Here is a 17332-nt window from a genome sequence, read left to right as displayed (position 1 = left end):
CTAACTTTAATTCCCAGATACCATCCATCACCACAACTGGACTAATCTCTAATCCATAAAATGTTATTTTCACGAGCGCTAGGTGAACCCCAGTCCAGCTCCCGTTTTATTTCTGCAGACTGTGGGCTGTCAGCAGGCTGTCGTGACGCGCAGGAGGTGATTTCACTGCTCTGCTCTAACCGGTCACCCGCCGTTACGACACACACAACCGTCCGGTTGGCCCGATGTGCCAAATAAACAGTGCCGCGTCTGCACATTGTTACGAGTCCCCGACAGAATGCTGAATACGTGATACACACATGATGTAGTCTCCACAGATGTCCCACTTTCTCAGAGAGGAGATTCAGCGCTGTGGTTTCTGTCCGCTGCACCGTGACACCTACATGCCAGATGCTGACAAAGTTAATTCCTTTGCTTCGTGCTCGTAGTGCTTCAGCGGGAGTAGAGCCTCGAGCCCCGCAGGTGCTTTTGTGCTTTTGCTCCACTAGACGAGCGGTTACATGGGAAATCCTACATTACTATTGCGGGATAGATGCACAACTTGGTGACCTCAGCCGTGTCTGACATTAAACACATCTGACTACAGTACGAAATTTTTTCTGAACTGTGTCAAATGAATTCTGAGCTCAAAATAAAGCAGGAAGTATAATGTTGTAATGGAGTCAGTGAGTGACACTGTGGGCTACGACTTGAGCCCATAGTTTGAGCCTGTATTAGTCTATATTTTGGTAAGAGTATGCCGAATTTGCAGATAGCAGTTTATGTTTGCAACGTACCCATGGATGTACAGACAACTATCACTGGATTATTTGATACTGAAGAAAACTTATAAACGTAACAATTTTAAGGAGCGTCTTTTTTCCGGGATTTCCAAGGGAAATCATGGATGTTTATTCGTGATGGACACTGGAGATGATGATATCGTTTGAAAGTTAAATCACACTGAATATAAAAATTTGAGTATCATGTCTGTGTGTTCAGATTTGACTGAATCATGCCTCTAAGAAAAGGATTTGGTAACCGGGCGCTCGCGTTTTAAAGTACCTCGATTGCCTCCATGAGCTGTGCGTCGCAGCCTCCGCTTCGGGTCCGACTTCTGACTGCGTTGGTGGTGAGCAGCCAAATCAGCGGGTGTAGCTACAACAGCTAGCCTCCTGTTGTTTTTAAAACACCAACATGCACCTCTCCCTTTCACCTCACAGAGCGTCTTTGCCTCAGGACTCTCCCCCTGCACCTCCCTTCAACTCTCAACCCTCACACTTTGAAAACCTTTCCTTTCCTTTAAATCCATTAAATTATTAAATCTAAATAGTAAGTTATTCTGCTTATTCAGAAAAATGAAGACAAGTTACTCTATTTATCTATCAATATCGATAGCGAACACATAAGGTTTGACATCAAGTGCATCATTCTGTATTTAATGTAATTTTATGTAGGTGTTAACATTTTCTTTACCCGAACGACATTTGTAAAAGTGTAACAACGACCACTGCGGTCGCGATGTCCTCCTGTGATGGGCCATCCCTGTGTTTAAGGCTTGGTTCGGCCGAGGCACAACACAAGAGTGTGATCGTGGTAAAAAATAGACCGATTCTGACTGTTGGCAGAAAACAGGGAGCGAACACTGGTCTCGGAGTCACATGTCTGATTGACCAGTTCATCCAAACGTGGGTTGTATTTAGGCCAGAAAAATGACAAAAACGAAGAAAAAACATAGTTTTTCTGTTGAATAAGAATGAACTTTTGGTAATTTTCTCTTCTAAAATACACGATGAAATTAATTTATCATATATTCTGCTTTTGATATATCAGTTCACATGCCCACTTGATGCCCCACACCAGTTCAGAGGAAGCCCTGCGTTTCTGTTTGAGGTGCAGCAGGAGATTGGACTACTTGCGAACCTGGTTCTCCGATCTCAAAAAGTTTACTTTCATCTTGGAGGAGACGCGGTCAAGACTTCTCCTCGTGCTGCTCCACTGTTGAGCGATAAACATCAAAAAGCAGAGTAAACAACATTTACAAGACTCGCTTTCTCCTCCTTCCCCCGGGATGGTTTAATATCCCGAGCCGCCTCCGAGATCAAGCTGATCAACGGAGGGTTCATTCTGATGTTGTCAAGTTAAAAAATGAAAGTAGCGGCAGAAGAAGACTGCAGGGTTCATCCCTTTTTTGACGATATTTATAAAGGGCCAATCTCACTCCTTCTGCTGGACACGAAGGTGAAAACTGAGGTTGATAACAGATCAGACTCGCTGCTGGAATACTAACAGGGTGAGTAGATTACCATGGCTGCTGCGACGGTTTCTCATCCACCCCGGAGCAGAGGCAATAAAAGCGAGGAGGAAGAGGAGGCACCGGCAGGCTAAAAGGTTTGTCGGCTCAAGGCGGCTATAACTCTGAGAGCCTTGAAAGGGATGTCTTGGTGATACGAGGAATAAAATGTGAGGAAGTCGAGCCAAGGAGGAAATAAAAAAAACCTCCACCTTTGATGCAATAAGAGCACTCTAAAGCAGGGGATGAAGGTCTCTGGAATGCAATAAACAGGCAGTCAGAGCAGGAGAGTCACTGTCTATCTTCCATCATAGTTTTATAACTGATTGTTTCAATACAACCTCCAGACTTGTAACATTCCTCCTTCATCTTCTGCTACAACGAAAATCTTTTTTCCATTACTCTTATGTCTTTTTAAAGTCATCATTGTATGGACGCGTTCACCCGGTGTGGAGGTCTCTAATTGTGCTTGTAGTTTTGGTAATTCTGAGAGAAAGCTAGTTCGCATTTTTTCACTTTTATTGAGTGAGTCTGAATAGGAGAACGTGAAGTGAATTTTCACCTCGCATCGTTGGTGCAAATTTAGCTTGCGGCCGGCGTATGCTGGTTCGCGTTTCACCTTTATTTAGTTCTCCTTTTATGAACTGGAGTAAAACAGCTTGGCTCGAACTGAAAAGACAACAACAAGTGCAGCTGCACCTTTGCCTGGATTTGTGCCGCCGAGGGAGAAGAAATTAATAAAGGATATCGATAACATGTGAGAGCATAATTCTGTTTATTTGAAACTTTGAAATGAGTCTCATTTAAAGATAAATAATTGGATGATCCACACACAAATCTTACTTAAGCATTCAAATGTCCCCTATAAACATTTCTAATGCTGATATCAGTTTAATTTGATGCTAAACGCGTGATCAGAATACTTTCCTGTTCTATTAAACTTGAAAATCCCAACACTTGGAATATTAAACCTCACACTTCCTCCACTCACCGTATGCTGTAGAGCACGTTGCCGTTCTTAGAGATGCGTAGCAGCTTGTTGTCGGTGGTGACCTCGTGGAAGTTGGCCCCCTTCTCGTTGGCGAAGAACAAGTCAGGTTTCCAGATGGAGTCCAACATGGATGGGTCGAGATCCAGCGAGTCGTCGGGGTACTCGCTGTAGGCCAGCCGGGGGTCGTTCCACTGCTGCCTCAAGAAGATGTTCACTCTGTAGTCCTGAGGAAAGACAGAGAGGACGGACAACATGCAAGTGTTAGAAGGAGAGAGGGCAGCAACAAAAGAGATGCTCAGCGGAGCGCGGAAGTAGAATTTCCTGCCTTGCATTTATTTTATTTACCATGCATGGACGGGAGGATAAGGATGATCACATATTTTATGACAAATATAAATAACAATATTCAGAATAAAGCTACTTTAAGACCATCCTATTATTTAAAAACTGTTATATCCTATAACTTGGAAATGTGCATCCTGCATCAGTTAGATTTTGTTGCATTTAGTCTACCACTGGCGTTGTAAGTTTAGCCCACTTGGGGAGGGATTTACACAACATTGATGCAGCCGAAAAAACAGGAGTAAAACATTTTCCCACATCGTAAAATCGAGATCTGACGAAGGGTGTGGATATTAGTAAAAAAGCTTCATCCTCAAGGTATTTTTCACTCGTCTCTTCATACCAAAACAAGAACGCGTTGCATTCAAAAATGGACTGTATGAATGGGTGTCATCACATTTTTGACACTGCGTGATCTCCCTGCTTCTCCTGTCTGTATGACACATCCAGTGTGTGCTACAAACGTCAACTGATGCATGTCAAATGAAACAAGTCTTTGCAAGGTGGCTGGTACGTGTCACCATTTAGAGAAAGATCACCTTCATGACAGGATGTGATGTGATGTGACTTTATACGCATATCCAAGCTTTGCAATGTATAACAACACTTTTTCCACCTGTGCTACCAACAACGGTCACGTGTGAGGAAAAAACAAACACAGGTCAAGTATTTGAAGACCACTGCTGTCATTTCTGATGACGATACTGACCACTGGAAGATATCTTTTCACTTTGCTAGGGGACAAACATCAGTACGGTGGTGGAACAAGAGGGGTTCTGTTGGTCAGCAAGCAATGTGCAATGTGCTTAAATGGCTGAATGAGTTTGTTCAGTGATCATTCTACAACAGTCTCAGTTTGCCATTTGAGAAAAGAGGGCAACAAAATGAGGAAAAAACTTACGATACAACTAATTCGTGAGGGAACATTGATTTTAGGACTTATTCTGCTGCTCATTGGTGGGTTTTTTAAGCCTGATACCAAAAAATGCCTTTGAAACATCAACAATTCAATGTCTGATTTTGGCCCCCAATTATCAGCAAAGAGGAGGCAGGAAGAACAATGTCTACACCCACAGGAGCAGGAAAGAGACCAGAATGCAATGCATCAACCACACGAAATGCCAGTTTTGCTTTTTCTCAACTTGCAGAAACTCTCATCTTTTAGCTCATATTATCCTGTCACTGTCACCAGTGCCCTCTCCACCTATGACTCCCACAGCTGCACTCTCTGGAGGTCCAAAGTCTCTCTGAGGTCAACGGGACAGTTTGGAGGGGAATTGATTCGGCAGAGAAATTGAATTACTACAAAACGGCAAAAGTTCTAAAGCATAAATCCATGAAACACAAGGGCAAAACAGAGAGACGTAAGAGGCGTCCGCATGGAGATGTTCCCTTTAACAAAAAAGGAAAGATGGGGGGAAGGGCGGAAAGAAAAGGCTCGTCAAGGGTCATCGCACTGCTGACTCAAGATGCTGTAACTCCATGCGGGAGAGGATCGACAGACACCGCCAGATGTAGAGACGGCGTGATGGACTGAATTTCGCAGTCCGATGAGCGGTTGGTTACGGGTCTCCATCCAGATGTCCTTTTCTATTCTCTGTGAACGTAAGAGATTTTTCCGATCATGGCGAACTGTGGCTTTGAGCTACAGTATATCCGAGATCTTGTTCCTGCCAGTGAGCCGGTGCGCTGCCTCAGACCCTCCTCAGCCTTGAAGACTACAGTCGACTCGGTTTTTGTCTTTTTTTTGTTTCCCAGCTCTCTATTCTTATTGTTCTAGTCCGTCTTGGAGGCTTGCGTTCGCTGTTGTTTGATTGATAATGCACTTTTTAAAGGTTTGTTTCTCAAGCGCTACAGAAAGACGCTTACTGGTACAAATAATATAGACACTACAAATAAGATATACGCTACAGACAAGCGGACGGATGCATGGACACTTGTCCTGGTACAAAGCTGGAAGGTAGCTGAAGATCACTGAGCTGCTGCTCCCTCTTTAGTCTTACACAGGGAGATGGAGAGATACAATTGGACAGACAGTGGGATAGATGAACAGAAGACAGAGTGCTCTATAGAGCGCATTTCAAAGACAAGGCCTCGGGGCTGGATGTATACATTTCAAACTCACAGATCCTACAAAGAAGAGATGTTAACGAATGGCTTCTGTTCGGTCTTTTGGGTTCTTGTTGTTGTAAAAACAGGAGAAAGCATTATCTATCATCCATCTATCAAACCTGTCAGTCGTGTAGCCAAGAATAACATGTTTTTAAACTTTTGTGCTTTAATGAAATGGTGCCTCAATTTTTGGAGGGAATCCATTCAGTGTTGTTTGCAATATTTGGCCACGGTTTGTTGTTCCATTTCTACCTGCTATCACCCAATATTTTCTGAAGAAATTTCAAAAACAAGAAAACGTTAATGAATCCCGCAAAACTTCTCCATCTAAATAAGTTAAAATCAAATCTGTGGGTAGGAAAGTTTAATCAGGTCTATTATCTTGAATCATGTAAAATGGAGGCAGGAGAGAAATCTTGAGCCGAGGATTTAGTTTTGCTGAGATATGTCAAAGTGCAATGCATCTGCAACATTAAGACCTCACGCAATATACAGTTCGTCCTATACGAAAACGAGCGTGGTCAGATGTTTGACTTTTGAAAGCTGCTGATCTTTGCCTGAGCGAAATGGATCAAAGCCTCAGAGAGTCATGATGTTCACTGCTGGTTCTACAAGGTTCCTACCAGCCGGAGTCTGAGCCGACGGAGGTTAAATCCAGACTGCGGTGCGGAAATGAACCTCCACCGGGCGGCTTTAAGACCTGCAGCCTCCACTGTTTATCTGAAGATCAATACATCATCCACAGGTCTGACTGTGTATGCATGCGTGTGTGGGCACAGGTGTGTGTCTCCTGCTCTCCTATCTTTGTGAGGACCAATTTGAGTTTTAGAAAGTGAGAACATTTCTGGAAAATGTAAATATTTCAGTAATCATTAATCATTGTGTGTTTACTTGTAAACAAGGCAAGTTCTGAGTTTTCTCAACATAAATATTTGACTAAAATGAATGATAAAGAAAAGTAAATGAAACTGTAAAATCTAGTCATTGTGGCTTAAATTGCTGAGATGAAGAGTTTGGGCAAAGAGTTGATTTTATTGCAGACTTGAATCCCGCAGACTAATAATTTGGCTTTTAGTGTATTCAACTTAAATTTTAAGGCAATCTGTTGCTTTACGTTTTTCAGTAAAGGCAACTTGTCTGGGTTTACAGTATGGCTGTGTTTAGATTTAAAACCACTTTATTAATGTTAGGAAAGGATCACGGTCATGGTTCGGAAAACTTCTTTGAAAACAAAGGTTGACTGTTTGTGGGAGACAGAAACCACTGTCTCCTTGTCAAGGTCTTTGGCGACCCGGCCATCCAGTGTAACAACAACACACTGCACGTAGAAGTGTTTTGTGATCCGGCGCCCTCATCGGCAGCACAACATCATTTGTGACAACGTGACCATGTGGCGACGCTCTGGTTAGGGTTTGGTTTGGTTTGGGCACAAAAACAACTTGGACAGGGTTAGGGCAAGTTGGCGTTAACATAAGAACCTGGTTGAGGCTGGGGGAACTTCTCCATCATGGTTACATCAATAACTACCTGGTTAAGGTTAGGGAATTATCATGGTCCCGGTTGAAAGAAATCAATGTTGACTCGGAATCAAAGAGGAATCTCCTGTCTTACATTCTCATGTTTTGTTGACACAGCCATCCACCTCCTCCCTCTGCTGACTCTGAATCTCTATAATAACGCCACCTGATTTCTTCCTTTGCTCCCGGCGGACAAGAGTTATAATTCCACTGCAAGGCTCCGTTGCTTGAACGTGAACGATTGTCGTTTTTGGGGCATTTGCCAAAACGAACGAGTCTATCGTTTTTTCAGAGTGCGGCACAGTCGGTCTCCGGTAATCACTCCCGAAACTGCAAGTGGTGTTGTTTCCAGAAAACGTAACATTGTTTGGGTAGTGAAGGCATTTTGCCCGGTCCTCCCTCACCTCTTCAAAGGGCTGTTTTGACGGTTAGGGTCAGAAAAAGGTAAAGGTTAGGACTGGAGTTTAGATTGGTCGAAGGTTACTTACAGCACCTAGGGAATGCATTACGCCAATGAAAGACAAACATCACATGGACATGTGGGTTTGGTGAACAGAGCTTTACACAGAGCATTTCTCCATCTCCTTCTCTATTCACTTGGATATATTGTTCTTTTTCTTGTATATGCAAATCTATATATATCTATATATATCTTTATATATCTATATATGCATGTTTATTGTAGAACCTCATCCTCAGAGATGGAGCCTCTCTATTCAGCGTGGGGTGGCATTTAGCTCGGCCCTCCATCCCCCTAATTGTCAATTATTCTCAGAATACGGAGCTCGGCCACTTCGTCCAGGATGGAGCCATCATTAAGCTGCGTGGCGTAGCAGAAATGCATCGCAGGGACGAGGGTTCGGCCACGCCGTCAGCCCCAGCGGGTGGCATTTAAAGGAGCAATCGGCCACGGTGCCGCATGTGTGTGAGTGTGGGCGTGAAATACAGTCACATCAGCCTCAGCGACACACTCCTCTGCCGTTTATCACTGTTTATTAGACTGAATATCTCACATGAAACAAATGAGCTTGACCTTTCATGAATGAGTCGCCTTTTCTTCTGCTCGAGAATGTGATAGATAACCTGAAATGGTGCAGAGATATTGAGTGTTATTTGATGGGGAGAGGGAACGAGGGAATACAGAGGAGAGGTGAAAGCCCACGCCAGGATCATCAGTCAGTAACCCGCCTGCAGTCCAAAGCTTGGAAAGAGCAAAAGCTGAGCAGAAATGGCCTTGATGGAGTCGCTAGAGACTGAGATAATTATGTATTCAGCTATTACACACACACACACACACACACACACACCAGTTTTTACAAGGGGAATAAACTATTCAAAGTCTAGAAATCATAAGTCCAAATCAAATATAATGTATTAAACTACCTCTAAGTTTTTCTCTTTAATCCATTTAGTCAAAAACACTAACTTGTTCTCTTTAAGTTTATGTTAGACCTTCACCTCCAATCCATTCACATCTTTATTTATGAGCGGAAGATACCCTGCAGTTTGGGCTGTCACATACAGTGTTGCATTGTTCTGACATCCCTGGAAAGCATTTAATAATTTAGGCACTTTATTGTATCGTCGGCAAAACTGGTCAGGTTTGCGGAGTTCGCTTGGGCCATAAAACCTCAGCTCCACGAGCCGGACGAACGTTAAGTGCATTAACCAGAGGGGAGGACGATGCTGCATTCTAGGATTCAACTGAGGGAAAAGTCATTTGAAGGAGAAAATGAACGGCTTCAGAGAATAACTTAGAACTATTCTCTGAAAGGTTGACTAATTTAAATAGTAAGAAAAGTCGTTGAAAGCCCTTCCTCCTCCTGAAGGTGGAGGGAAAGTGCAGGCAGGACGTCGGCATATGTGCAGTAAAAAAGTGGGAGTCCTACGACGTCTGTAGGGTCACACTCGTGGTTTAATATCCTGACAGAAGGCCGTTGGACTGTTAAGTGCTACCCTGAAATTACCATCCACTGCTGCCACGCCACTGCGAAACCATTAGCAGAAGAAATGCTGTACTTACACAACACCACACTGATTCCAGCGTGCATTACACTCAGGCGGTAAACCACGCATGGAAGACTGCAATCCTCATCCTCCTGCCATTCTTCTCCTTCCTCCTCCTCCGACAACAACAACTGCAATAACCACAGAGAGGAGCAGCTGCCGTATTCCGATTCAGCTCCTGTCATAACATCGTGCCGGCTCCCTGGATGCTGCTCAGGTAGGAAGAGGAGGTGGGAGGTCACGGCGGCTCACACATTATGGCAGCACATCTGCTCTACTCACACAACGCTGCGCCGAGAGAGAGAAAGATGCTGTCCTCGCTGCGTGGTGTCAAAATAAACCCCGCCGCCACCAGCAGCAGCACTGCGGGACGTCAATTCAATTCACGACGGCAAACTTCTCCCCGGATCTTCAGGTCATTTTAATGAATGAGGGGTTTGGCAGATGATGCTGCAACAAGTCTCTCTCTCCCCAAAACCAAGATGGGAAACTTCGAGGTCAAAACCACCTCACATGGAGCCGGAACATCTCCGATTTATCCTGTGCGACCTGGTGTCAAGTGGCTGGAAAAAGTGCTCAATTAAAACTGGGAAATGGTCACTTTGCTAAGGAGGCACCGCTGCACATCAAAGGCAGACCTAGCATATCTGAGACCAGCGCTGCAGTCCAGAGTGATGACAAACCCAAAGCAGTGCTAGATCTAGATCAAGACTAGTGACTGTGTACAGTTGCAGAGATACACACCAGAGAAAACGAAGTCTACAGACGCAAACGGTATCTTTTATCGTTCACACTCAGCCCAGTCACCAGGAAGTTACAGTTATATACAACTAAGGTTTGGAAGGGAACGTAATTGTGACCGGATTATGTTTTCTACTAACATAATCAGGATATCCATTAATGTAGCACTTCATTCATTCAAAAAAAAACATGGCCTCTGAACATAATCCTGTGATTGCGTCTGTTACCACGGTGTAAGCTGCGAAAAACAGTTGGGAAATATATGAATCATTTCTAGGAGACAAGGTTACACGGCGCATAACTATTGTTTACTTTCCTTTCTTTTGTTGTTTGAGATTTCCAAGTAAGTCAACTGATCATTAAAACTGTTACTTCTGCCGTATATGACTATTATCAGTGTTTTGTTTTAGTAGCACTGGCAGCATCGGAGACGGAGGAGCGGGAAGAAGGGGTTTGATTCATAAATTCAAGTTTGGAGATCAAACTCGATATCCTCCCCCCCCCCCCGGGTATCCAACGATCTCTGCCGCGGCCACGGCCGTGCACCGTCCACAGGAGGAGGTGAGAGACTGAATGAGAGAGGAGAAAGCGTAGAGCCTCGTATGGAGGGTGAGAGTGGGAATGAATGGGCCGAGAGAATGAGCGTGTGTATGTGTGGGAGAGAGAGAGAGAGAGAGAGAGAGAGAGAGAAGACACAGGGAAACAGAGTGATGGAGGCTTCGTTGTGTGAAGGATAAAGAGACATGGCTCCGTGGTGAGAGAGCACAAAATTTGACGTATAGTAAAGTATATCACATATCTTATATCTAACCGTGAGATTTGTGGAAATGTGATCACAGCGTGACGTAGAGCCACGGTTAAAATGTTTACATTAGTCATAAATGCCAGCACCGTGGAGGAAACGGGCCAATGAATGAGTTGTTGTTAGAAGCCAAGAGTGTTTGTTTTTTAGTAAGAACCAGAAAATATAGGTCACTTTTTTTTTTGTGGATAAATTTCATTTCATTAATTCATTTTTCAAGAATCATTTAAAGAGATTTAAGTAGGACACATTTGTATTTTTATCTTCTTTTTTCTTTTTCTTGGTTTTTACTTGATAAGCACATTTCAAATATAATTCAATACTTGTATACCATACATATATATTTTATGGATATCCAGTGGATATTGATGTCTTGGTCCTGTCATCCTTGCTCTGTATGTGATACACGTGTGTCTGTGTGTGTGTGTGTGTGTGTGTGTTGTACAGAGAGTGTCAGAGAAAAGCCAGGTTGGTTTGAGTACATGTGTGTATTCAGAACGAAGAGGGAGAGGAGGTGGGGGAAGGAGGAAACGAACCACAGAGCGAGAGACAGAAGGGGTTGCGTGTCTATCTGAGAGTGTGTGTGCTCTGGAGAGAGAGAGAGAGAGAGAGAGTGAGCGAGCAAGCGAGCGGGGAGAGCGCTGAAACAGGAATAAAGCCGTGTACCGCCGGGACTTGAACAAGCACTGCGCCATTCTACCAACTCCATCTATCACCATGCTCCAGCCCCAGCAGCAGTATCTGTGTAAGTGTGTGTGTGTGTGTGTGTGTTGAGGATGGAGGGATACTGAATCCAAGCTTAAAGTGAGAGCCACACACTGCAACGAACACCATCACTGCTTCGAGCTTCCCGTTCGCTCTGCGTTTCGCCTCCCGTACTTAAAAATGGATTTTCGGCTTCGATAAAACCTGATAAATCCGGTTATTTCAGTACTTTGTTTTTACTTCTAATCCCTCCGTTGAGAGATTAGAGCAACGGCGCTGACTGCGGTCTTCAGTGTGTGAACTCAGCGTGCAGACGTCACCCTGTGTTCACCGCTTGATTGACACCCTGCTCTGCCTGACAAGCGGCGAGCAGGGTTACAGGCTCCGAAGACATCTGAGCTCTGACAATTACATTTTATTTACAAAGAGAAAAAAAAATCTAGTTTGGTTTTGTTTTTTTTGGATTATTTTTCCCCACAGGGGTTGACGATTGGTACGTCATATAACATCCGCTAAGATCATCGAATTCGATGAGGAAAAGATCCAGCGGAAACTCTGGAAGTCGGGGAAAAAACAAGACTAGGTCACAACCGACTACGCGGCTGGACCGTGTACGGTCAATGTGCGAAATTGAAGACGTTGTAAACAGCTGCTTTCAATGGAAAGTAGCTAAAGCCTGCTGGAAAAGTCGCTAATCGTCGCTAGATGGTGCAATAGGCTGATTAGCATAATCATGACGCCATCGCGTCGTATCTGCTTTCTGCCTGGTGTCAGCTGGTTTCAGCCGGTTTCAGCCCTTCATCTGTCTGCTTCTCTCCTGCTCTCTGTGCTCGTATATTCAGGCATTTAATCCACCTGAATTCCCGCTAAAGCCGTTCTGATTTACACGTTTTTCTGTTTCTGTTGTCAGACAAAGGAAAAAGTATGAAGCTGTGACTGAAACGCGGCCCATTAGGACGACATGCTAACCAGCAGTCACTTCCAAGACACTTCCAAGCTGCTGCTCTGCTGAGATCCTGGTTTTATAACCGCGACGTCGTCTGATAAAATCACCAGACGCACAAGTTAAAGACAACGGCTGCGATTCCGGCTGCATTTGAGAGAAAAGTTAGAAGCTCATCCACGTCTGCGTCAGCTGCCGTGCGGTCAGTGGTGTGGCCGCGGAGGGAAACCCGACCTCGCGCTCGCGGGGCGACGCTGAAGACTCTCTTCTACGGAGAGTTGCTGAAGTTTGTCCAAAAAGTCTCTAGATTTGTCGCGATGTGCTTTTTTGAGGAAAAGCCGCTAAAGCGGTGGACAGAAGCAGTGTAGCAAATCACAGTACGACACAAACACAAAACAGGATTACAATGTACCAAATGTGGAAATTTAGAGGAAGACCTGCAGCCATAAACTCTTCACTACTTTCTATAACATCCCTGTCTCCAACAAATTATGTTTACATGCAACTAACTTGCAACAGCAAATATGTCCTGAAGGAATTTCATGCAAAAAAACTTTGCCTCTGAACATAACGAAATCTAGGCAGCGATTACGTTTGCCGGATCACCTGTGAGCGGGAAATCAACTTAGTGCTAGATCAATGTAATGTCAGGGAGGCGGGGTCTAAAATTTAGCTTCCATTTGATAGGTTAATATCGTGAGCAGGACAAGAGCTTAATATGTAGAAACAGAAAGAAAAACGCTCATAACCTCAGGGCGGCTTATCACATCTCCAGAACACTTACGAACGAACGCGCCAGACAACTGATAAGCCTTCACTAAGCGGCAATTAGCTCTTCGTCCGCGTTGCGCTTTTTTTTTTTTGCGCTATCGAGCAAATAACTGCAACTACATTTCTATGAGAAATTACTTAAAGCTGGTGGAGCAGGAGCTAATCAGGGAGTGTAACAGGTCCAATAAAATGTTTCCCTCTCACTGTCGCTCATTCGCTTCTGTCTCGTCTTCCTCTTCATTTTGAAACAAAGAGCCCCCCTCTTCTGTCCATCCGACTCCCTTCTTCATCCCTCCTTCTCTCCCTCCCTCCTCAGTTGTGACCAGGATCGATTCTGCCTCTGCAGGAGGGAAAACCTGGAATTTGGATCTGCAGCGACCAGCAGTTTCAGTGCAGCGGTGTGTGTGTGTGTGTGTTAGTGTTTACTGGGGAGGTTCACACCGGAATCCCCTCCCTTCCTCGCTAGAAGTGCCTTTGTTTAGTCCCACCTTTTTTTCCTACATTTTTGCTTGTCTTCTCACCTCCCCTCCTTCCTCTGATCTTCCATATACTTGACATCTTCCTCCTTTCTTCTCTCCTTCCTTTTATTTTTTTTTACCTTCCTTCCTTTTTAGGTACATTTGTTCTGCTAAGGCAGAGGCCTTTCAATATTCTGTTTTATTCTTATCGTACCCGAATCGCATGAGAAGTGTGAAACCAACATCATCTAGTGAGTATTTCCTGCAGCAGGACCGTGCACGTGGGATTGAGCCAAAACGGTCTAATGAAGGAACGTGACTCCCAGAGCTACAGTGTAGATCGCTGATGTGTTTGTAATAGCTAGTGGACGACAATGGAGCTCTATGGCACAGAGGAATAAGACATGTCAGGCTTTGGATACACACACAGTACTTGTTAGTACTGAGAAGTACAAAGAAGAATACAGAACATCACTGCCCCATCCTTTAACTGTAACCTACAAGGGCCTGAGGGCCAATTTTCTCAAGCAGCTTCTTACGGCTGAAGCAAAGAGGTCCTGCACGAACGCGCTATTATCTGCCATTGTTTCTTAAAAAGGTCTTGTTATTTATATTTGTTTTGCGTGCTTTTTTCTTTCTTTCTTTCTTTTCTTTGAAGTGGACTGGGCTTTGTTGGAAAAAAGTTGATGTTAGGATTTCATGCACCAATCAGAGTTGAACTGTCTAAGAGGGAGAAACCTAATGACAGCCGGTTGGTTGTTTGTTCACGTTGCCAGGAAGACACCAGTGCCCGTCAAAACTGATCAAACAAGCCAAAAAGATGGTAAAGTGCTGCCTGACATCCCTCAACCACTGGGTTACATATTACAGAATTCTGGAGAAATAAGAAATGAGTCCCATCAAAATGATTTTGAAGATACTGAGCCTAAAATATGTCCAAATTCCCCATTATTTTTTGTGTGTTTGTACATTGTGAACCTGAATCATTGCCACATCTACAACCACGGACATAACTTCAGTGTCCTCAAAGGTACCTAAGCTCTGCAGGTTTTCACAGCCGACAAGCTCGATGCATTTGGTGGGTGAAGAGATGACTCATGTATTTAATATCATGTGGGCATGCGTGTTTTTAACAACGTTCATGAACGCTGTGGGTGCACACATCACCTCTGCTGTCACGCACATGGAAAACACACACACACACACACACACTACGGTTCAGTGTTGCCATATCTGCTTTGGGCCTTGTTGCTCTGTAAAGGTTGATGGTTCGGTTATATTAACACTAATGGATTTTCTGTGTAATGAAGGAGCGGATATTTCCCCCCCATTGCTCACAAATAGGCACGACGGCATCGCCGCCGATGCGCTGTTATGTAAATGGCCGCGGCGGTGATGCGCTCTTTCAAATGAAGTGTTGGAAATGGGAAACAGGCTCAATGAGGCGGAGAAATTTCTAAACACTCAGCGGGCAGAAGGCTTTTAATTTTTGAAAGGAAATAAAAATGAAACTATACTTGCGCCGAATATCAGCGTCGTTTCAATTAATCGCATTTTTCAGGCCAAATTACACTGGCTGAAATAGAGTTGCGACGAGATGCGACAGTTTCCATTATCCGCCCAATCATCCACATCCACACGCACACACACAAGTGATGCATAAATGATATCAAAATCTGCATGTCAAGTTGTACGGCCAAGTGTTATTGAGAATAATTGAGCTTACCATTGTTGTCTCAGCAATGGACCCAAAACTGTTGATAAAAATGTTGCAGGTGACGTTTACAGGCGGACCTGCAAAGGGAGAAAAGAGAGGGAAAGAGACAGAGAAGTTAGATGTCATCCAAACGAGTTTTTAACAACCAGCATGACATAAAATCATTTCAACAAAACAACACATCAAGAGGTAAAACTATTTAGGATAAGATCCTCAGAAACGCCAGTGAACAGGAGTAAGAAAGGGCAACAAAGACCGTATTCCCTACAGAGGCTGAATGTTATTCAGTTGTTAAGGGTTTTTTTTTTTTTTCCCCCCCTGATCCGTCAGAGAATCAATCAGGATCTAGTCAAATATTTTTAGCCACCAACTGGCCCGGAAAGCAAAATCAGTCTTAGTGAATCAGAACCATCCCTCATGTTTAATTTGACATCTAGCCTGATTATGACACACAACTGAGATTTGTTTTCACTGTATTAATCAGTCTGACATCGTGTTGCCGTTAGTTTCTCTTTCATTAGTGGGTTAGTCTCCCTGACGGTTGCTAACATTTTTCATGTCAACTGCAGAAATATGCCAATTTCAAGCTACAGGGAAGTTTTATGAAGTTTATATGAAGCAGTTATGGGTAATGTGTTAGCAAACAGTTAGTTGTAGTGGTTACACAGAGCAACGTTATCATCTAATTGTCCACGGTAACTCTTTAGCTTCTAAATGCTCCACAAAGCTCATCGGCTAGTTTCTATCTTTGTCTGTCAGGTAATGTACAGCAGGTTTTTAGAGCTTCTTCTCCGAGACCGGCAACAAGAGTGAACCAAAACAGTAAAGTTGTGGACTGTAAAAACCAAAACAATGAGCTGAAAGACGTCAAAACGCTCCTTGAAGTTGAGGGGAACTGCAAAGTTGGGTGGTAATTCTCTGCGAGTTTGTCACTACAAGCACCAACTTTCGAATTGCACGTAGTCATTTGACCCATTGTTATTACTGATAAGTTCATTGTTAAGATTTGTTTCGATAGGTCGACTCTGAACAACCTGTGCAGATGCATCGGTCTCGTCCACACTCATTGCCATTGTTATGGGTAATTTTCTGGCACATGACAAGGACACCCCCATTCTTAAACGCACGTACAGAGCTTTGGTTGTTTCTCCAGCTGGGGAAACAGCTGTGGATGAGCACAACACCTATTTGAGTATATGAACAAATCAGAGAAGGCTACAAGGCCTAATGTCCTTCCCTCCTATTCAAAAACACAGGTCTCCAAAAATTAAGGTCAGATAATCAGATTTTATAAATCTTTTCCTTTCACAGTTCTAATACACAATGAAGGCAGGGTGCATTTGGCATGAGGCACGACTGCCTCTGCACTGCCTACCACCGCATCCTAGCCTCAGTCTTATTTGTTGCATTTTTTAAAAATCAAATGGAAATTTTATGGTGATACAGTTGAAAGTTCTGCAAAAAATCTGATAAATGGACCTTGAGTTGGTATTGATTTGATAAAGTATTACTTTCAAGGTCCACAGGGTCAAGAAGCGCTATGGTTGAAATCGTAGTATCGAGTGAGCCTGCATTGCGCCAACACACCCACCTCCAAGACAACCTAGCAAATGCCATCTGCTGATGAAGACCATTTTATACTTTTAAAAGCTCAGGAAAAAACATAGTAAGTGGGCCTGGAGTTGGGATTCTACTGTCAGACTTTTTTTCATTGTATTTTGTACCGTGTGAGGGGCTGACTTTCATCTTGCGGGACAATGAAGACCTAAACTAAACCGAACTGAGGTTGGACTGGGTCCAGGTGTTTTGGTCCCCGTGTGTGACTGGATATTAAAGCAGCAGAGAAGACTGAAGCTGAGGTGCGCTGATGACAGACTGCAGGAATTAAGCAAAGTGAAAGAAACGGTCTGGTAAGGTGGGCTCTAACACCGGCTGTGGGGCTGCGCTGTGCTTA

The 17332-nt window shown here is 43.8% G+C and overlaps 1 protein-coding gene across 4 annotated transcripts in view; it reads right to left on the bottom strand.

Annotated features, from left to right (window-relative positions):
* glra1 (glycine receptor, alpha 1) overlaps positions 1-17332 on the bottom strand; it is a 96631-nt gene that overhangs the window by 35978 nt on the left and 43321 nt on the right. For all 4 annotated transcript variants that reach the window (XM_040120812.1, XM_040120808.1, XM_040120809.1 and 1 more), the window contains 2 exons: positions 15388-15455; positions 3264-3487 (listed from right to left, as the gene is read on the bottom strand). In XM_040120812.1, the coding sequence (XP_039976746.1) occupies positions 3264-3487; positions 15388-15455 (292 nt within the window). The remainder of the gene's footprint in view (positions 1-3263; positions 3488-15387; positions 15456-17332) is intronic.

Source organism: Xiphias gladius, chromosome 23 (assembly GCF_016859285.1).
Source record: "Xiphias gladius isolate SHS-SW01 ecotype Sanya breed wild chromosome 23, ASM1685928v1, whole genome shotgun sequence".
NCBI classification, from domain to species: Eukaryota; Metazoa; Chordata; class Actinopteri; order Istiophoriformes; family Xiphiidae; genus Xiphias; species Xiphias gladius.
The sequence above is the reverse complement of the archived record's forward strand: the minus strand, read 5'-3'. Positions and strand labels throughout refer to the sequence as shown.